General features: G+C 39.5%; 1 protein-coding gene across 8 annotated transcripts in view; it reads left to right on the plus strand.

Annotated features, from left to right (window-relative positions):
* LOC127412902 (glutamate receptor 2) overlaps positions 1-22,940 on the plus strand; it is a 79,533-nt gene that overhangs the window by 33,126 nt on the left and 23,467 nt on the right. For all 8 annotated transcript variants that reach the window (XR_007892502.1, XR_007892503.1, XM_051649613.1 and 5 more), the window contains exons 3-5: positions 1,549-1,788; positions 13,055-13,251; positions 22,826-22,879. Coding sequence is in view for 6 of the 8 variants with exons in the window: in XM_051649613.1 (XP_051505573.1) it covers positions 1,549-1,788; positions 13,055-13,251; positions 22,826-22,879 (491 nt within the window). In the remaining 2 variants the exon portion in view is untranslated. The remainder of the gene's footprint in view (positions 1-1,548; positions 1,789-13,054; positions 13,252-22,825; positions 22,880-22,940) is intronic.

Genomic DNA, 22,940 nt, shown 5'->3' on the forward strand with positions numbered 1-22,940 from the left:
ATGGATACTTCATCAGAAAGTTTGATTATGCTATCCCTAAGATAAATAATCTTCTTCTCTTACTTCTGCTGACTCCACATCATTCAAAAAAACTACAGTGCACAGATGTAGAACTACTTTCATCAGTCCATTAGACAAAATGTAAAATTTAGTGGCTCAGAAGTAGATGTAATATAAGTGTTTACCTGTGCTGTTTTAATTATTAATGTATTTAACCATTTAATTAGAAATACATTTCTAGTCAATCTTTCAGGTTTTGCTTCCAATAAATTTGTAGATGAATGATACACAAAAATAAAAACTTGTGTGCTATATTGCTGAACCCAAAAATGTGCTTAACATCTATGTAAATTACTGTAACTGATTTGATTCAAGTCAAAAATATTATTTAAAGCTGAAGTATGTCACTTTTTCAGAATTCAGATACTTTATCCTATCCCAGCTTAATATGCAAAGACAACTATGAGTAAACCATTCCTAGATTAATTTTCTCGAAAACTGTAAACACTATGTCTCTGTGGCACTATAAGAATTCCTGTGTTTGTTTTGAGCAATCTGCTTAGACCCCAACCAACAATGTTACTCATCCAATGGCGTTGGGGCAGGACTATCACTCTGTTTGAACAACAGCAGATGAGGGGTGTATTCGGAAAGTTGTTTTGTAATCATTGTTTATTTTTGCAATTACATTCGGTGGTGCTGATGATGCAGAAATTACATACTTTAACATCATTAAATCAACCTGACTACATCAGGTACACCAACAAAACGAATTAAAAGGAATATTCCGGGTTCAGTACAAGTTAAGCTTAATGAACAACATTTGTGAAATGTTGATTAGCACTAAAATTAAATTTTCCTCATCCCTCTTTTTCTTTAAGAAAAAGCACAAATCTGGGTTCCAGTGAGGCACTTACTATTGAAATGAATGAGGCCAATCCGTAAACATTAAAATACTCACTGTATAGCCACAACATGTAAATAATATGTGTGTAAACATGATTTTTTTGTAATCACTTACTAACCTTTTCAGAACTGAAGAATTAATGTAAGTGCTTTTATAAAATGATAAGTTTCACATTTATGCCTTTAAACCCTGCAAAATTTGGCCCCATTCACTTTCGTTGATGAACTGTAACCTCGATTTTTGAATTTTTTTGAAGAAAAGGATGGACGAGACGAAATAATTTTTGTGGTAATCAACATTATGCCACAAATGCTGTTGATTAATCTTAACTTGTATTGAACCCAGAATATTCCTTTAAGGGTTAAATCAGGTGGAAATAGCTCATTAAGGTAACAATTGCAGATAGTCACTTCTTATAGTGCACAAAACAGGGTCGGCTATGTTACAGCCTTCTTAGTTCAATTATTTAGAAGAATATCTGTCACTTTGTGTCATTATTACCCCTCTGATTTTTCCAGCAATCTTTATTGGAAGGAGAAAATGATTTTTACAAATGAGATTCTAGGGTTGCAAAACATTTTTGTAAGACTCTCATAATGTCTTAATTTTTTATCAGATTCTAATAGATTCTCTTTTTTCAGTCTGTTCACAGTTCTCAAGGGGAGTTTATGCTATTTTTGGATTTTACGACAAGAAGTCAGTGAATACAATAACATCATTCTGTGGGACTCTTCATGTCTCCTTCATCACACCGAGCTTTCCCCTGGATGGAAATCAGCAGTTTATCATTCAGATGCGACCAGACATCAAAGGACCTCTCCTGAGTCTCATTGAGTACTACAAGTGGGACAAATTTGCCTACCTTTACGACAGTGACAGAGGTAAGGCACTGTACTGCATTATTCAAGAACACCATTTAAACTTGGGATGTGTGGTTCAGAAGAGATGATAGATTTACTTAAAACTGGCTTTATGTCCAGTGAGACAGCTTTCAGACCCATCAGATGGTTTGTTATTTTGCCCCATTTGATTAAACCATTTCTCTAGCATTTTCAAATAAACATTTGTAAAGGGTCTTAACAATCTCAAAGGGTTAAAATGTGGTGAGGGCTCCATACTCTGAAATTCTGATTTGATTATTTTGGGAGAGTGTTGTTGAGTAGTTGAATGGAAGAGGTGACAGAATCCAGACAATTATTAAATGAGATGGAATCTCATTAACTAATACTAATGCTATATGTAATCAAATCCCATCAACAATATTAAGTGGTAAAGATAGGATTATGTCTGTGCAATTCTGAAATTTGGAAAGTTCTTATTCCCACACTTTTTGACTAATTAATTTCCATGACTATTCCATGACCTTTCCAATCGTTTGTGATTACTGGATTCTTTTTAAAATATATAGTATTTGTTTTTTAATCATTAAAATTCATACCGATTTGCTAATGTATCATCAGACTAATTTGTGAATTGGTTCAGCTAATTTACTGAAAAGAATAGAAGACTCAAAAGCTAAAAGCAAAGTCTCCAAATATATATACTGTAAGTCAGGCATATGGGATATTGTTTGAAAGCTTAGAATCATAGAATAACAATCACTTCAGCATTAATGTTACATAAAATAACAACATAAGGCCTGAAAACATTTGCATTGCAAATCAGTGCCACCTAGAGGTCATGTGGAAGAAATATGAATATGAATATAAAAGTCTTTCAAATAGCACTTAAATAGACAAATAATGTATTGAATGAAAGCTCTCATTCTCATGAATGCGATTGTATAGTTTATTTTGTTGCCCTAATACCACAGATATTAGGGCTACAAAATACAAAAGACATCAAATACAAATGTCTCATTCACTGCTGCTGTAAGCCCCAAATAGCTAAAAACGATATATCTACTTTTAACTTAGGCAGTTTTCTAAACAAAATTTTTTAGCAATTTAGCAATTTTTACTTGTCTGTGAACTTGCTTGTGTGAATAATCCAGTGTTATATCTTAAATGTCCCGAACAAAATATTTGCTCCAGCAGGAAAAGTATGCTAAACAAATCATTGGAAATATTTGTTATTGACTATTGATAATGATTATACATCACTGCAAAGGGGAGGATTTCCTCTCAGCTTTCCTTCAGTCTCATTTCAAGCGAGTTTTCTTTTTCTTCTGTGGTAACAAAAGCTATTTTCCTATTAAAATCATTTTAGGTTTAGGGTTTGGGTAAGGAGTTAAACTTAGGAAATATTGTAAGAATGCTCAACAAAAAAACCCTCATGTTCCTCTTTCTTCCGTGGTACACAACAGTGGTTTTTGTATTTAAATCGTGCTTAAGTTTGGTTTGGGTAAGGGGTTAGACTTTATGGCTAGGTTTAGGGGTTAAACAAGCCAACTCGTATGATTTCTTACGATTTTGCCATCTTGTACTTTTATTACAACTTGGATGGATTTTCCATGACTGCGGGAAGCCTGTATTTAAAGATGAAGGCTCATATAGCGCCACCAAACATAACTGCATTCTGTTTGTTTGAGCAGCCCAACTAGGCCGGACATAACAAAACTGTCCAACAATGGAGTGAGTTTGGCAGATGGGGTTTGAGACTTGTTTGAATTTTTTTTTTTTTTTTTTTTCAATTTTGTTTAGGTTGCTGGTGGTGCAGAAATTGCACACTTTGACTTTAAGGCTATTATCGAGGGAGTATAGCCTGTGAAACGTCATATCTACAATAAAAAGCAGATTTGTTTTGCCAACCTTGGATTAGCTGGAATCTGTAGGCTACAGCATTATTAAAAGTTCATTTTGTTTGTTTGTTAGACCCACTGGCCTTGGTTTCTCAGCTTTCTTTTTGCCTCAAGCTCATCTGTCTTTCTTTCTTCCCCTCTTTTTACCTCACTATTTCTGTCTCACTCTCTCTTTTCCTTCCATGTCACCCTTCCCTTTTCACTGTCTTTGATGGTTGTGGGGGTTGAGTGCTTTGTGGCATGAATGATGTTGATGTGGCTCTCTAAGGATTATGGTGTCAAGTCCTACATAAATGTATGTAAGGGGGATGTTTTATTAAGTGAGGTTGCTACTTTTAACTTCCCTGAAATGAAAATCAGTATGCACACATTGTTTGTCATTTATAATTTATGTATATTAATTATGTATACAAAACCCAATGTTCTCTTAAAAAACCTGTTTGTGTGTCTGTATATGTTTGTACAAATGCCTTTGTGACTGCGTTTGCTTGTATTGGAGGCTGAATATACGGCATTTATTTCAGAATCCTGTGGTTGTATGCGTGGGAGTATAAGCTTGTGCGTCAAGGTGCATATTTCATCATCTATCATTCTAATTAGGTCAGATTGACACTGCATTCCCATGGCAACCATTGTGCTGTGTGTGTTATTAATGTGTCAATGTTTTGGAATGAGAGCAGCAGCAGTGCCTATGGTCATGGTGTATCCCATAGGTTATATCAAACATAAACACAAACCTTACACCACATCTGACTCCAGCACTTTGCTTCTCCCTTTGTGCAAATAAGGCTGCATTTTAAGGACACATATTGAGATGCACGTGGCATCTTAAATATGCATAATATCAGGGTCAGAAATTAACTAGGGCTCTTGAGAAAAATCCCACTGAAAATGGCAGTAATGCCCCAGATATTGAAATGTAGAAACAAAATTTGTCCTAATAGTGAATTACCATGTGTTTTGATTGTTATCTAACATTTGTATATTTTCTAAGCTTATCTAGTAATGAGTTTAGTACCTCTAGCTGTCTGGTCTGTATTCACTGTTTCAGAGGTAAGTGTTGTTGAATATGTAGTTAATGCACTGTAGCTTTTCATTAAAAGAACTAGATCTAGCTTTGAATATACAAAATGTGAAAGATCGCTACAAACAACTCCAAAACATGTGGCTGTGGACAGTAGAGAGCTGTATAATCTAGCATAGACACTGGACTATTGTATGTAATGTATTATAGTGAGCATTTATGGTGCTATAATATTTTGTGCATCATTTTCAGCCATTTTGTATGTGTTGTTGATTAGATTTTATGGCTAACAGCCAAAATTATTCAGAAATAGTTTCAATTAATTGAATTACTTGATGTACTCAATACCGGACTACATGCCGTATTGGTTAAAAATAGCCTCATAAATGTAAAAATGCCCCTGAAATTGATTTCTTTTTTTTATAAACAAAAGTTCATTTCTGACATTGCATTAGAGTATGTATACTGTCAGATGATTCTGTTGGACATGGTTTATAATGGTGATTAATAATCAGAGGGAGTAGAATAAGAGGTATTTATTATACGGCTCTCTGGAATACTCAATTCTGATTGGTCAGTGGAGCCATCTAGTGATCTAATATTTCTGAGTAACAACCACACATCCGGGGATTAAGACATTGCAGACCGGTCATCCGGGTATTGCGTGTCATCTTCCTACTTCTCGGACCATTGTGCAATTTATCAGTAAGCTGATAAAATAATTTAAACTCAAATCAATATTTCATGTCCATGTATTCATTTATTTGGCAAGTAGTCTTGTAAAATCTGGATATTAACCAGTCAGATGGACATTTTTTTCTTTTTTTTTACAAAATAAACACCAACCAAACTCTGATGTAAACCATAGGTGCAAATCAGCTGTTCAGCGATTTCTTTCTTCTCACATAATTACATATATTCAACGCAAATTAATTTTCATTTATTTATTTATTTGGCAAGTAGTCTTGAAATAAGCTGGATAATGAGCAGTCAGATGGTAATTTTCACAAAATAAACTCCAACAAAACTCTGACGCAAACAGGGGGTGGAATTCGGCTGTGCAGTGATTTATTTCTTCTCACATAATTACATAATTTCAATGCAAATCAGTATTTTATGTCCATTTATTTGTTTATTTGGTTTGTAGCCATGTAATACGCAGGATAATGTCCTGCCGGTTGTTATCGTAAAATAAACCCCTTGAGGGTGATACAAGACCTGATCACCCTGTCAGGGTTTATTTGTTATATCAACCGGCTGACTGTTCATTATCCCTTACATACAGAATGTCATGTTAGCTTGAGATATAAATAGTTCTTGCTGAAGTGAATATTTTGAGATATATTGAGATTTTTTTTTTTTGTGAAGAAATGTTTGATGCATTAATGAAGAGTTATTCTTTTAGCACTGTAGCAGGAAACAATTTCATAATTTATAACCCATGAAATAATTGTATTTTTAAATCAGAGAGAGTGGAAAAGAAAGTGGCCTGTGGTCTGGGTGTTAGTTGTTGCACTTATAGAAAGTATGTGAAGATTTAAGTTTGTTTCTTGTTGAGTGGCGTGGTTGTGAAGAATTGATCCAGTGTGTTTTTTTTACATAATGGCCAGCAAGTCACATGTTGCTGGTTGGCACAGTTTAGTTGCTTTCTGCAAGACAGTTACTCTCTTTAGATACCGTCTTTATTACCCACCTGACTGGGATGCTAGCATTGCTTTTGTGTTAGAAGCTGAGACGCACAAAGTGACTGCAGTTGAGGTCCACCCTGCCTGCTGCCCATGTGAATCTGGCATGTCGCTGTCCATGGTGCTGGAGTACAAGAGAAAAGGGACCCATAACGACAGTGACACACACATACAGTACAAAGGGCCCGACCTCTCAAGTACCCTCTAGTGCCTGTTGGTGGGGTGGTGTCATCAGGGACAGATGTATATGATGTGCATGTGATATTACATCAACTAATTACAAACAGAATTATGCTTACATTTTGAAAACATACTACGGAGACGTGCATCTTGTACCATGTTAGAGTGTTAATATACACTACCGGTCAAAAGTTTTTAAACACTTACTCATTCTTTATTATAATTTTTTTTTTCACATTTTAGAATAATAGTAAAGTCATCAAAAGGTCATGGTTACTTGCATAACCTCCGTTCCCTGATGGAGGGAACGAGACGTTGTGTCGATGTAGTGACACTAGGGGTCACTCTTGGGAGCCCGAGATACCTCTGGTCTTTGATAAAAGGCCAATGAAAATTGGCAAGTGGTATTTGCATACCACTCCCCTGGACATACGGGTATAAAAGGAGCTGGTATGCAACCACTCATTCAGGTTTTATGCTGAGGAGCCGAGACAAGGTCCAGACATTTCAGCGGGTAGTTCAGCATTGTAGCAGGAGGGACACAGCGTCTCGTTCCTACCATCAGGGAACGGAGGTTACGCAAGTAACCATGATGTTCCCTATCTGTCACTCACTCGACGTTGTGTTGATGTAGTGACACTAGGGGTCCCTATACAAAACGCCGCAACTGGCTGAACTGTGTTACGTGAACTGGCGGTGTGTGACAGGCAGACCACTGTATGCCTCGCAGCCAGCGCACCAGGCCGACACGTAACCTCCCCCAACATAGTTATGAGTGTCGAACGGCCCTTTGGGGACAAGTCCCCAAAGGGCCGTTGTCTCTACCCAAAAGATAGAGACAGGCTAGCCCAGTCGTGGCCTCTTTTCCCCTTCTTTTTTTTCACTCCCTAAAAAAAGGGGGATTATCCGACTGGGCCGACCAGTGTCCCCCTCGCCCAGAGAGAGGGGGGGATATTTAAGTGGAAAATACATCACATGATCTTGCTGATCATGTGGAGAATTCTCATGGTAGATCCTACCCAATGGGGGAGGAGTTAATACAAACATGGAGACTGTGGCAGAGGGTGCTCTGCCCAAGGAAGACGCAGTTTGCCAACATGGAAACGAATTAGCGGAAGATATACATCGCATGGTGTTACCTTACAGGGAACCGCCACATGCGGAGCACATACCCCAGAACAGCGCTCTTTTAGTTAGCACGTGTACTGGGCCGGCAGCGAGTCTCTCTGAAAACTCGACTGCCACAGGGCTCAGAGGAGGTCAACCAGGGAACATAGTTTGTAAACTCTACTGGGAATTAATGGCACATGTCTTCAGCTCAGAGGAGGTGAAAGGCGCTATGTGCAAGCGATACTCCCGTCTGGCTATCCCGGGCTTATGCACTTGTATTGCATGCCACTACCCGGGATGAAACCGGTTCCACCCGGAGGTTGTAGAACCTCGCAAACTGTTGGGTGTTGCCCAGCATGCTGCTCTGCAAATGTCTGTTAGAGAGGCACCTGGATGTGGGTGCGGGATCTTGAGCCGCGCCGGGGCAGGATGTGCCGGATAAACTCCGTCTGCTGCTTCAATGTTGAGAACTGCTGGGCAAAGTCCTCGGTGTCGCCGGACTGGCCAACTTGGGAAATGGGGGCAGCAAGGAACCGTGCCTTGTCGGCCTCTCCCATCTCGACCAGGTTGAGCCAAAGGTGGTGCTCCTGGACCACCAAGGTGGACATTGCCCGCCCGAGAGACCGCGCCGTGACCTTCGTCACCCGGAGAGCGAGGTCGGTCAACGATCGCAGCTCCTGCGTCAATCCCGGGGCAGAACTACCCTCGTGCAGTTCGTTTAGCGCCTTGGCAGACTTCCAGGAGAGCCATGGCATGCAGGGCGGAGGCAGCTTGTCCAGCGGCACCATAGGCCTTGGCCGTCAGAGACGACATAAACCTACAAGCCTTGGACGGGAGCTTTGGGCGCCTATATAAAAGCCTTTATCCACCGGGAGATTGCCGAATAGCCCTTGGCCACCACACCATTGAAGCTAGTGAGGGCGGGGAAGCTGAAAGATCGGGACCGGGCTGTAAAAAGTGCCTCCCACGACCTTGTCAGCTCTTCATGCACTTCCGGGAAGAAAGGAACGGGGGCGGGGCGTGGCTTTGAGCGGCGCCGCAAGCCCAGGAACCAATCATCGAGCCGCGAGGGTTCAGGGGAGAGCGGAGGGTTCCACTTTAGCCCGATGCTCGCGGCTGCCCGTGAAAGCATGTCGTCATCTCCGCGTCAGCCTGTGACTGTGCGACTGCACCCGAAGGGAGGAGCCCAGCTGAGGCTTCTGCGTCCGACTGGACGCGTCCAACTGGACGAGCCCACTCTCCGATGCTGTGCTCGAGAGCTCATCACTTTTGCGGGCTCCGAATAAGAGGTCGAACTCGCTGTGAGACGAACCTGCGGACTCATACGGAAGCCCGATCAGGGCAGACGAGCGTGCTGGGGAATGGGAGGTCCGTGGGGGGATACCCGGCGGAGGTGGTCCCATTGGCGTCCCCAAATCGCCCCCAGTGCTAGCCGTACTGTCCTCATACCCGTGAGTAGAAGGACCGAGGCAGGGAGCCTCTGGGGTGGCTTGCTTTCTTACGAAGGTAAGCCGCGACCGCATCGTTGCCATGGACATGTTCTCGCAATGAGTACATGACCCATCCGCGAAAGCTGTCTCCGCGTGAGCAGTGCCTAGACAAGAAAGACAGTGATCGTGACCATCAGAAGGCGAGAGATAACGAGCGCAACCAGAAATAACACACAAAGGAAAGGCATATTTAAAAAGACGCGTCTTTAAAAAGACATTCCGTGTGTGCTGCTCTTTTAGAGATATATACTCTTTTAGAGAAATATACTCTTTTATTTCTGCCGAAGCGCCCAGAGGAATTCTCTGCAGTGCACCAGTGCAGAGGAGGGAGAAGCCGCTGAAATGCTCCGTCAGATCCAGCAGAGGTGAATGAAAAGTTGTGGGAATTCAGCTCAGTGTGCATGACCGTTCGGCTCCGAAGAGAAATCTGAAGGAGTGGTTGCATACCAGCTCCTTTTACCTGTATGTCCGGGGGAGTGGCATGCAAATACCACTCGCCAATTTTCATTGACCTTTTATCAAAGACCAGAGGTGTCTCGGGCTCCCAAGAGTGACTCCTAGTGTCACTACATCGACACAACGTCGAGTGAGTGACAGATAGGGAACTATGGAAATTATGTTGTGACTAAACAAAATCCAAAATAAATCAAAACTGTGTTATATTTTAACATCTTCAAAGTAATCACCCATTTGCAGACATGTACTCTTGACATTTTCTCAACCAACTTCTTGAGGTTTCACCCTGGGATGCTTTTTAAACAGTATTGAAGGAGTTCCCATCTATGTTGGGCACTTATTGGCTGCTTTTCTTTATTATTTGGTCCAAGTCATCAATTTCAAAATGTTTTATTTATTTATTTTATTTTTTTAATTAAATTTTAGTTTTATAATTAAATAAATTAATATGGTGGCACAATTATATTTTTGTCTACAAAACTAATTTCAAACATTTAAGCATACGCCTTCAGATCAAAAGATTTTGAAGATCATGAGAAACATTTCAGTCAAGTGTTTCAAAACTTTTGACCGGTAGTATAGCTCAACCAGTAGAGCATGGTACTATCACTGTTGAGATCATGGGTTTGATTCCCTGTGAACACAAATTGATCGAAAGTGTTTGTTGTATGTGCATAATGCACAAACAAAATCTAATGTAAAAATTTAAATGTACATTACTTAAACAAAATCATTCCAGCGCTGATAGAAGCAGATTTTTGTTTGAACTCAATAGGATATTAAAAACTGTCACTACTTCTCCTCTCCTTTTCTTTTTACCATCTCCATCAAGTGGTTTATTTGTTTTAAGGTATTGTTTCTTATGTAATCGATAAAGTATTGGCTGGGCACAGAGATAGAGAACAATTCCCTCCATTGTGAGACTCAACCTCCATATAATTGGGATGGCTAATTAAATCAGCCTAACACCTCTGATGATCTACTGAGATCCATTGTACTTCTACAGAGACAATGGGATTATTCAATATAGATTACATCTCAATTTAGCGAGGAAGACATCACACAGGGAAACAAATAGACAGCACCGAGAATGCAACCACCATTCGCTATCAAGGTTTCAGAGTAGCAAGATTATGGGTGTCAAATGTAAAATACAAATACATTAGCTGTCAATTTTTCTTTTCAGATTTTGTTAAAATAAGCATTTAAAGGTTAAGTAATTTTCAAATGTCACTTTTTATATAGATTTAGTGTTGAAAAAAAAAGAGTTAAATCTTACTTTTGACAGTTGGCATAAAGTCTGGTCCAGTTTGGTTATTCTGGACAAGAACTGCACTGTTTGTCTGCAACTGCAGGTCAGGTTAGGTCTGTCTGACAGACATTAAAAGTGACCAATCACAGTTAATTTTGTTCTTGTTGCCATAGTATGTCTTGTAGAATTTGAAATCTTAATAATAAGGGTATCTTGTTTATATCTTGTGGCTGTCTTTACTTGTTCCTAAGCACCTAAAACATAACTTTATGCTACTAACCTGGAAAACCTTGGCAAATTCAGTGATTATTTCTTCCTCAAGTGTTGATTGTATTAAATGATTATTCCGGGTTTAATACAAGTTAAGCTCAGTCGACAGCAAAAAATAATTTCAACTCGTCCCTCCTTTTCTTTTTTTTTTTTTTTAAAAAAAGAGCAAAAATCGAGGTTAGAGTGAGGCACTTAAAATGGGTGAAAGAGTAAGGGGACAATTTTTGAGGGTTTAAAGGCAGAAATGTGAAGCTTAAAATTTTATAAAAGCACTTACATTAAATCTTCTGTTAAATATGAATTATTTGAGCTGTAAAGTTGTTTAAATAGTAATTTTTACAGTCATATTAAGGTTTTAGGGTTTGTTGACAGTACATCGTCATGGTAACGAAGTTGTAAAATTGGCTATTACTTTAAACAGAAAAGGTTAGTAAGCAATTTTATTACACTAAAATCATTTAACACGCATATTGTTTATGTCTTGTGGCTATACTTTTCAAAATAGTGAGTATTTTAACATTTACAGATTTTAAAGGAGCAATATGTAATATATTTACTGTACTAAAGTATAAAATCTCCGAAAACAATGCTACAGCCAATATATTCTACTTTGAAATGTCCATTCCAGGCCAGAATTTCTGTTTGTATTTTGGACTGTGTGATCCCGCCCACTGCCCATTTCCCAATAGTATTACACCCCGGGTTGCCAGATTTGGAACAAGTTAGTGGGCAAACACAACGCGCTGCAGCCATGGAAGCCAGCAATACATCTAGCTAACATTGACAGAGTTATAAAAAATCCACATGAGCTGGTTTGTAATTTGCAAAAACTAAAAACATTGCAAACGTATACATTAGCTGATCAACTTACAGTGTAAGGCTCGTCGCTTGCCATTGTCAGTTTGCTCATTCCTGTTGCATGTCGTCAACCTGGCAACCTGCATGAGCTTTGAGTCTGGGTTGAGGAGAGTCTAATCATCTAATTTGTCTTGCAGACAACAATTACTATATTTGACTCAATGCTAATGGCCCTCACTAGTGAGTTTTTAACCACTTATCTTCAAGAATATCTATAAGCCTTTATCTTCATGTCTTTAAGATACACATTAACAAAGGTCAAACATGGTACCCCTCTGCACCTTGCACTCCTTGAAATTTCCACCGTTTACCCATTATTAATTTACCCATTATTAATAAGCCTTGCAAAAGCAGTGTTTCATATTCTTTATCATTCAAATCAACCATTGAAACACTCACTTTGACATGTACTAATTTATGAACACTGTAGCTGTTGTGCCATCATGCTTAATAGATTGTTTCAGTTGTTTACCTCCTCTTTGACTGGAAGAAATTAAAATGACAATTTTAGATTCTTATTATTGATGTCAAATCCTCCATGGAGTATTATTAAGGAGGGAACTGCAAACCCTAAATGGTTTTGAAACATTTAAGAAATCAAATAAATAAATAAATAAATAAATAAAAAATAAAAAATAAAAATAAAATAAAATAAAATAAAATACTAAATAGAAACAAACCTAAGACAAATAATGTTTGTAAACATATTTTTAAGAGCAATGCACTAATAAAAAGATCCTGGAAATATAAAAAAAAAATTCTTAAAAAAATAAAAATAAAAACAAACAAAAAAAAATTATAAAAAGAATATGCTGGACCTCAAATCTGGGGAGTTTATCAGTGCAGAGGAACACCACAAGAACCTAACTTGTTTTTGCACATTTATTCACAGAAGAAAATAACTTAAACAATTTCTGGCTTGAAAGTGACTTAATTTCACTTTTGGACATTTGGAAATCTTATTCTAAGAATGAGGATTTAGAATATATGCCATTGTCTCATTAAAGCACAATCCTAGGTATAATTTAAATATCGTCCTAGTATCTTACCAAAAATGATTTGTATATTTTTCTCATAATCAGGACTTACCACACTCCAAGTTGTGCTGGACACAGCAGCAGAGAAGAAATGGCAGGTGACTGCCATCAACGTGGGTAATATGAAGGATGAGAAAAAGGATGAGGCATATCGCTCACTCTTTCAGGACCTGGAAACCAAGAAGGAGCGGCGGGTCATCCTTGACTGCGAGCAGGACAAGGTTAAAGACATAATGGAACAGGTATAGTGATCAAACACATGCATAAAATAATATTGAATATTCCTAATCTAACTAATATTTTTTATAGGACTGGGTAAACATATCGATTTTGGTAATTAGATAGATAGATAGATAGATAGATAGATAGATATATTTTAATATGAGGTCAAAAAACTGCATGAATAATAATTCTAAAAGAATTAAACAGAATTAGCCATTTGGATCAGCTATTGCGTGCTGCCGAGCAACACGCTGACTGGAAAAGAATACGGATAAGCAAAGTGAAACAAACAGTGAAGCATCCCAGTTCTTTTATACTATCAGCACTCTTCAAACACTGTTGGTCCAATCATAATAAAGGACTGGAACTTGAATATAAAATAGAGTATACTATATCATGTCACACTGCAGGGCATCAACTTTCCAAACGTATTTTCACTACCCATTTTATAATTAAACAAATAATAATTGCATTAAAGGAACTGAACCATAATGAGGAATCATTAATTAGGCTGCACAAACACACAGCCTTTGGGCGGGCAGAAAACTCCTCATGAGGTGGGTCATTCATTCACACTCTCCTGGCCCTCAGGGAAAAGCTATTGATTTGTATTTAAGGCCAGCAGAAATGTTTAACCAACCACCAATCAATGCAGCTGATCTGGGCTCTATAATATCTATAGCGCTTCACACACACCACTAGTACCTTGTCCTTGGCCATACATAAACCTATCCAGCTGCCTTTATTTCAATTTGTTGACAAATGTATTTAAAAAAAAAAAAAAAAAAAAAAAAAAGCAGGCTGAATTGCACTAATTAAAAAAAAAACACATTGCATTAACAGTGCTTGTATTTTTTGGGGAAGCAATTTAATATGGTTGTATTTTTAAGCTGTGAATATTTCAACTGAAAACATTTTGCACAAAATTTCATCATTAAATTTTTTATTTTATTTATATATTTCTTCTTTATTATTCGACAAGTAATATTTGGTCCATTATATTTCGCTTTGCAAATTCACCTCTAAAATTTCAGTAATTAAAATTTGGTTGGAAATTCAACCTTGTACATCAGTAGAGTGCCAATAAAAAATCTTCAGTTGCTGCTACTATGCTTCACCACTAGGTGTATGTTGATGAAGTCTAACAGATACAGGGAGAGGACCTCACCAAATAAACTTTATCACAATACATGTCTGTGTGTCATCACATTCGGCTCTGATTAGCAGGGTTTTCAAAGTTCCACTTGCATTGTTGTCAATGGACAGTAGTTAGTTTTTTTTTTAATTTAAACTGTAAGGTGGGTTTTCATTACAGTCGATCAGCTGTAGGAATGCTGAAATGGCTGAAGAAATGTTAACATCATGTTAGAAAAAACTGTGCCTTCTGCTACTTATACCAAAAGCAGAAATCAATGCAGTTAGAATAGCAAAATATGTGGGAGAGCATTGTTTAGAACCTTATTATGACCTTATTTCAATACAATATGCAGCACTTGACTGTATATAGTTTACACAGTGACATTAAACTGGCAGAGTTACTATCTGCACCCAGGAGTTAATAACACCTGCCACACAGCATGGCTATTTGCACCTCATGTCATACCTACATTAGACACCAGATGGAGGCAGAGTGGGAGATGGAGGAGAACTACCGCGGTGTGACTCCACCCTGATCCTGAGAGTTAATTCTGGTCATCATTATGTCAGTAGATGCACCTGAGACTGATTTCCACAGCCCCTGCCAAACTGAACTCATTACTTGAGCTTGATTTTCATGTGCTGAAGAGTATTCTGAGTGAGTCTTGATTTTGGACTTTTCTGGTGGACAATTTCTGTTTGCTCCTTGAAATTGGAGTTTTAAGAAGACTGTTTTAGTTTGTTGTACTCCTTTTTCCACTCGTGGAGTGTGTACCTTAGTTTTCTTTTGTTTATCCTGTTTTCACCCCTCATGGTGTTTTCTGTTTTATTAAAAAGTTTAATAAAGTGACCTCAATTACACTTCTGCTGGCGATTGTGCTCATCTCCTGCATGTGACAGTAAGCTCAAGTCTACAATGAGCTCAGCAGCAGATGAGGAAATGAGGATTGCCCTGAAAAATCAGGGAGCGATGTTGGGAGTACAGCAGGAGCAACTGAACCAGCTAAGCACAGCCGTTCAGCAACTCTCTGTCACACTGCAAGATGTCCAGGTGTGGCTACAAGCAATTCTTGAGTTAGCGCCCGTGGCACCATCCCCACCACCAAAATCCTGCACCCTCTGTTCCACTCTCCATTGACCTGCCAAGACCTCAACGATTTGACGGATCTCCAGAGGCATGCAGAGGATTCCTGACCCAGAGATGCAGGCTTTGCTTTCCCAACTGAGAAGTCACGTGTGGCCTTTATTATCTAACTGTTGTCTAGACGCGCTCTTTCCTGGGCTACAGTACTCAGGGAACAGAAGTCTCCAGTCTGTGATGGGGTGGAGACATTCACCTCACCAAGTATTTGAACATCCTGTCAGTGGAAGGGAGGCAGCTCGATGCCTAATGAACTTCAAACAAGACTAACCCTTACAGAGACAAGAAAGATGACTGCTCCATCACCCCTTGTTATCACCTATCCCTTCTCCAACTACCAGCTTTGCTTCCCACACCCAACCATCTGACAGTGAGCACCCCATGCAGCTGGATCAGTCACACCTCTCTCCAGCAGAGAGGGTACGCCACCGACATGAAGGAAGATGTCTGTACTGTGGAGGAAGTGGTCACCATCGCGACAATTGTCCCGAGCTCCTGGTAAAAGCCAATGCTCACTAATTAAACAGGGTGCAGAGCAGCACATTCCTCACCACCCCAATCATGTATGATCCCGAAAGCCTCTGTGTCCTGGGAGGGGAATGGTCCAGAACTGAACCCATTAACTGCACTGGTAGATTCGGGGCCAAGCAGCTGAATATGCCCATGGAGGTGTGTCCCTATCCTCTGCGCATTCAAGCTTTCAATGGTCATCCCCTAGGCAATGGCAAGATTGAATTGGTAACCAAATCAGTGAGCTTAAGGGTGGGTGCCCATTGTGAACTTGTGCGGTTTTGTTTAGTTGACTCACCCAAAGATCCCTTGGTGCTAGGTTATCCTTGGCTTTGCACCCACAGCCCACAATTCGATTGGTCTAATAGTCAACTAATAAGTTGGAGCTCCCAGTTTTCGCAGACATGTTTGGCAGAGAAGCCTGATATTCTCATGGCCATTCTAAATTATTGACCTCTCCCTCAGATCCTAAGACTGCATCACCTTGTCCTGAGTTAGATCTCTCCCAAGTTCCTGTGGCCTATCATGATCTGTGTGATGTCTTTTGCAAGAAGAAAGCTACAGCCCTACCACCACATAGAACATATGACTGTGCCATAGAACTGTTACCGGGAGTGTTGCCTCCCCAAAGTCATCTGTATCCCCTTTGAGTTCCAGAGATGAGGGCTATGGAGAAGTACATAGGAGAAGCCCTACAGAATGGACTAATTAGGTCCTCAACCTCACCAGTCTCAGCTAGGTTTTTCTTTGTGTCCAAGAAAGATGAAGGGTTGTGCCAATGTATTGATTACAGAGCTATCAACAAAGTAACCATCAAGAATAAGTATCCACTACCTCTCATGTCCTCTGCATTCAACCTGCTTAGAGGAGTAACTGTTTTCTCCAAGCTTGACCTGCGCAACACATACCATCTGGTGCGCATCAGGGAAGGGGACGAATGGAAGATGGCATTTAGTACACCTAGTGGCCACTACGAGTACTTGGTAATGCCTTTTGGATTATCCAACTGTCCTGCTGTTTTTCAGGTCCTGGTGAATGATTTACTAAGAGACATGTTCAACCGGTCAGTGTTTGTGTACCTCAATGACATCCTCATCTTTTCCAGAAACCAGCAGGAACATATCCAGCACATTCGCCAGATACTTCTCCGCCTCCTTAAGAATCAGCTCTATGTGAAACTGGAGAAGTGCCAGTTCAATGTGTCCCGTACTTCCTTTCTGGGGTTTATCATGTCACTGGAAGGGGTAGCCATGGACCCAGGCAAGGTAAAGGCCATCATGGACTGGCAGACCCCCACAACACTGAAACAGGTACAATGATTTTTGGGATTTGACAACTTTTATCATAGATTTATTTATGGATTTAGTTCTGTTGCAGCCATATCACAAACCTAACCAAAGACTCTCCGACACATTAAGTGGAACACAGGAGCTCAACACACCTTTGAAGTTCTGAAGACTTGGTTCACCACAGCCCCCATCTTGTCCCATCCAGATCCATGCCAGTCTTTAATGGTGGAGGTGGACACATCTAACACTGGGGTGGGAGCAGTCCTATCTCAGAGGAACCTGTCTGATGGTAAAACTCACCCCTGTGCCTTTTTCTCCAGAAAACTCTCTTCCACAGAGCGCAACGATGATGCTGGTGACCGGAACTCCTGGTGGTCAAGCTCGCGTTGGAGGAGTGAAGGCACTGGCTGGAAGGAGCACTCCACCCATTCCAAGTGTTAAATAATCACAAGAACTTACAATACTTGCATGAGGCCAAACGACTGAACCACCGACAGGCAAGGTGGGCCCTGTTTTTTAACATATTTAACTATTTTATCACGTACCGTCCTGGATCTAAGAATACTAAGGATGACACCCTCTCTCGGCAGCATGGCTTTTCTGTTACAGACCCTTTTCCTGAGAACATAATCCCCCCAAGCCGTGTCAGGATCATCTGGCATTGGAAGATAACATCCGAAGGGCCCAAAAACTGATCCAGATCCAGGCAATGGTCCCCCGGGGCATGGCTCTCCTGTTGTTGGACACCCAGGAGTGGACAGTATGGTTGAGTACATCAGGTAGCAATTTTGGTGTCCTCAAATGAGGAGTGAGATCAAGGGGTATGTCCAGGCATGCACCACCTGTTCCACTCAGAAGTTCTTGAATCTATCCCCAGCTCGGTCTATTCTACCATTGCCCATACCTTTCCGTCCATGGTCTCACATCTCTCTGGACTTTGTAATGGGCCTCCCTCCTCTGGTAACATGGTCATTTTGGTAATTGTAGACCATTTCTCCAAGGCAGCCCATTTCATGCACTTGCCTAAGCTCCCCTCCTCTAAAGACACTGCCACCATAATCTTGAGTGAAGTTGTCCATTACCATGGTATTCCTGCTGATATTGTGTCTGATCAGGGACCACAGTTTGCTTCCCATTACTGGAAGACACTCTGGAATTTAATACCACTGTAAGTCTTTCCTCAGGGTACCATTCCCAGTCAAATGGCCAGACAGAACATGTCAATCAGGAGTTGGAGATGTATCTGCGATGCATGGTCTTTGAAAACCCCAGCACCTGGATCCAAAAGCTAATCTGGGCAGAGATTGCTCATAACCAGCTGCTATGCTCCTCTACAGGCATGTCCCCCTTCCAGGTCCAATATGGGTTTGAGCCGCCATTCTTCCCTTCCCAACAACCTAAGGTGGCGGTCCCTTGTGTGCAGGCTGCCATAGCCAGGTGTAAGAGGTCTTGGAAGAAAGCCAGGGCGACACTCAAATGGGCTTCCCAGCAACACCAGCACCAGGCTAACCGGAGGAGGAGACCCACACCTTCATTCAGACCAGGGCAGCGGGTGTGGTTGTCTACTAGAAGTCTCCCTCTGTGCACAAATTCCAGCAAGTTCTCCCCCCTCACTACATTGGCCCCTTTACAGTAGGGAGAAGGGTCAACCCAGTGGCATACCAGCTGAGGCTCCCCAAGACACTCCGGGTGAGTCCAGTATGCCATGTTTCCCTTTTAAAACCCATTCTTGCCTCTCCTTGGTCACTCCCTGTGTCGCTGCCTCCTCCCTCTCACTTTGTTGCAGGCGGTCCAGCTTACACGGCCTGGAGACTGATGGACTCACACCGGGTGGGCAGGGGAATCCAGTACCTATTCGATTGGGAGGGCTAGCTGCTGGTCCCATTCTGTCATATTCTCGACCCCACCCTCATCCGAGACTTCCACCTGGAGCACCCAGACCATCCTGGGCCACCTGGAGGTGTCCATAGAGAGGGGGGACTGTCATACTTATATCAGACACCAGATGGCGGCAGGCTGTGTGACTCCACCCTGATCCTGAGAGTTAATTCTGGTCATCATTATGTCATTAGGTGCACCTGAGACTGATTACCACAGGCTATTTAAACCCCTACAAATCTGAACTCATTACTTGAGCTTGATTTTCATGTGCTGAAGAGTATTCTGGAACTTACTGGTGGACAATTTCTTTTTTCACCTTGAAATTGGAGTTTTAAGAAGACTTTTAGTTTGCTGTGAGTGTGTACCTTAGTTTTCTTTTGTTTACCCTGTTTTTACCCCTCGTGGTGTTTTCAGTTTTATTCTAATGTTTAATAAAGTGACCTCAATTACACTTCTGCTGGTGATTGTGCTCATCTCCTGAGTGTGACACCTCAATAGTCTCTTAGAAACAAATACATTTATGACAAACTGTTTAATGAGTGTCACTTCAGTGGAGTGGGCCATAATGCTTGTGAGACTGTGCCTTTTCGACCCGGGTTCGATTGCGCATTTGTCGCACTCTTTTTCCCATTCTGTTTCCTGTCTCCTCTTTTAATATTTTTTTTTAATTCTACTTATAATAATACATAAAAATGAATATAAAGGTAGTTTTACTATAGTAATATTGTAGTACCATTTGTTTTGGCAGAGACCATAGATTTGATGCAATTACAGTAAAAATGGTGTTACTACAGTAACATGGTGTTTATATACACTCACTGAGCACTTTATTAGGAACACCTGTACACCTACTTATTTATGTGATTTATCTAATCAGCCATTTGTGTGGCAGAATTCCAATGCATAAAATCATGCAGATACGGTTCAGAAAGTCCAGTTAATGTTCACATCAACCATTAGAATGGGGAAAATTGTAATCTCAGTGATTTCGACCATGGCATGATTGTTGGTGCCAGATGGGCTGGTTTGAGTATTTCTATAAAGGATGGACTACAACAGCAGAAGACCACATTGGGCACTTTATTGGGATCATAATGTTCCAAATAAAGTGCTCAGTGAGTGTAGTAACCATGTTTAATTTTGTGGTTACTTTGATTTTACTACAAAATACCATGGTGATATTATGGTTACTGTAATAAACCATGGTTAATTTTTTGTAAAGGAAAGTTAGGGTTAGGTTTAGGTTTAGGGGTTGTTCTAGTGTGTCTGTGGGACTCTAAATAAACACAATACATACACTGCAGTGATACCACTATACTATTTAATTAGGGGTGCACATATTATCTGCCACTATTTGCACCAGGGTGCAAAAAAGCATCTACCATTATTTGTATCAGGGTTGGTATGCAAATAACATTTGCCACTGTTTGCACTGGAGTGTAAATAGCATCTACCTTTATTTGCACCAGGGTGCAAATAGCATCTACCTTTATTTGCACCAGGGTGCAAATAGCATCTGCCTTAAACTAGACATGGATTAAAGTGAACATTTTAACAGTTAACAGTTAATGTCTTAAAGGGTTACATCAGATGGTTACAATTTAGATGAAATTGTTACAAAAGTGGATATATAAATATGTATATGAAACCAGTATGCATACTGTGAAGAAGACCAATAGATAGAAAGAGAGAGTAGATAGAAGGTAGAGATGGCATTGAGCTGACCACAATGTTACCCCAACATACCAGAGTTGTGACCATTTGCAGACCCCGAATAAACAAACCCCACAACAATTGGGCAATGGCACCCTCTGTATGCATTGGAATGCAAAAGGTCTCTTTCCCTAAGGAAATGGGGGTTGCAACATAGAAATATATTCCTTTTGTTTATTTTCAGCCCTATAAATCTAACTTAGTTGAACTTGACAACAGTCAATTCTTCTGTGTTTTTTCTTTAACTGGTTTTATTTCTTGCTTTATCGACAGATTAAAACAACTGTTTTTTGCTTTAATTAATTAAAGCAATATTTCCAGCTGAAAGTTAAATTACTGAAAAAATAAAATAAAATAAAAAAAACTTGGTTCAATAATCTGAAAAGCAGAGTTATATCCTCCCTTGTTGAGTGCAATGATTGGCAAGCATTCACTGGTGACAAAATGTATATAGCAAGATAAATGCCAGTCTGAGTTTAAATTTGTTAGTCCTTATCTGATTTGAATGGAATGTAAATAAATATGTTAAAAAAATAAAACTTCATAGTGTCTACAACTGCATTATTATTATAATACAAAAGGAAGATTAATCTAACAAGCTAAAACAATAATACAAAAACATTTAAAATAAAAGTTGATGTAAAACTGTCTCTTCAGACTTGAGTTGTGTACATTAAGCATTAGCCTGAAAAGCTTGAAGCTTCTCATTTTTCCTCATAAACCAGGAATACTTAGAACTGACTTCTGCCTCACTCATATACTGTTGTACACTAAAACAGAAGATGACAAACATATTAAAGTGGCATGTCAAACTGAAGAAACGTTTTAAAATGACTTTTTTGTTTATTGTCAAGTTAGTTTATTATATAATATTATAATTATAATTTAAGTTTATTTATCAAAACTGGCAATTTTTCAAGGCCTTCTCCCTGTTGAGTTTGATTGCACCACCTAGTGGTGAAGCTAGTAGCAGCAAGTGAAGATTGTGCATCTGCACTGTACAGCTTTTCCTGCAGTTCCAGGTTGTACAAGGTTGAATTTCAAACCAAATTTGAAGCATTGAAATTTTAGTGGCAAATTTCCAAGTAAAATATACTGGAGCAAATATTACCTGTCGAATAATAAAGATGAAATAATATTAAAAATAAAAAAGAATCTGTGAAATCTCATTACTAAAATCATGTCTCCATGCTATGCAAAAACGTCATTGTTGTGTTTGCCTGTGTAATTAGTTATTTTGTACAATTATTATGTTTTATTTGTTTGGAGAGACTTTTGGACACTTGGAGAAATTTTTTTGTACACAAGTATAAATTATTTTTGTAATGCTATAACTTTTGATTGCTTTTTGTTGTATCAACAAAAAATGTTTCTCAGTTACAGCTGACATTATTGGGAATGAAACTAAAGCAGTTTTTAGGAGCCACCTTATTTACACCCAGAGATATAATGTCAAATCAGAAGTTTTTGGCTTACATTTTAATTTTTAATTTTTTGTGATTCTTCAGCAGTTTCTTAGGCTGAGAGTCTTAGAATTTATCATAATTGATATCATTATAACATTTAAAAAGTTTTCTTTACAATGATACCAAACACTTGACCCTCCTTGTTTTTTTTTTTTTTTTTTTGTCGGGATATAAGCTTTTAATTTTGGGTATGCCACTGAAACAGGAAATCTTTAAAAACACCCTCAGCTTAAGGTGTTTTTAAAGATTTCCTGTTTCAATTAAACTCATCAAATAGCCATGTGTCACATGTTGTTGGAAAGCTCTCAAAGAGTAGAATACGGCAGGTGGGCCCATCCGAGCTTAAAGGGTTAATATTACAGTATACTATTTCATTTATGTGTTTGCCTAATTATTCCTTTATTATGGCACCTGTTAAATTCATGCACTTTTTCATTTTTCAATTTTCTCTTTCCAGGTCATAACTATTGGCAGACATGTTAAGGGATATCACTACATCATAGCAAATCTGGTAAATTACTTATTTACCTAACAATACCAAAATGAAACGTCCAATATTTTGTACTTATCTT

The sequence above is a fragment of the Myxocyprinus asiaticus genome, chromosome 22 (assembly GCF_019703515.2).
Source record: "Myxocyprinus asiaticus isolate MX2 ecotype Aquarium Trade chromosome 22, UBuf_Myxa_2, whole genome shotgun sequence".
In the NCBI taxonomy this organism is placed as follows: domain Eukaryota; kingdom Metazoa; phylum Chordata; class Actinopteri; order Cypriniformes; family Catostomidae; genus Myxocyprinus; species Myxocyprinus asiaticus.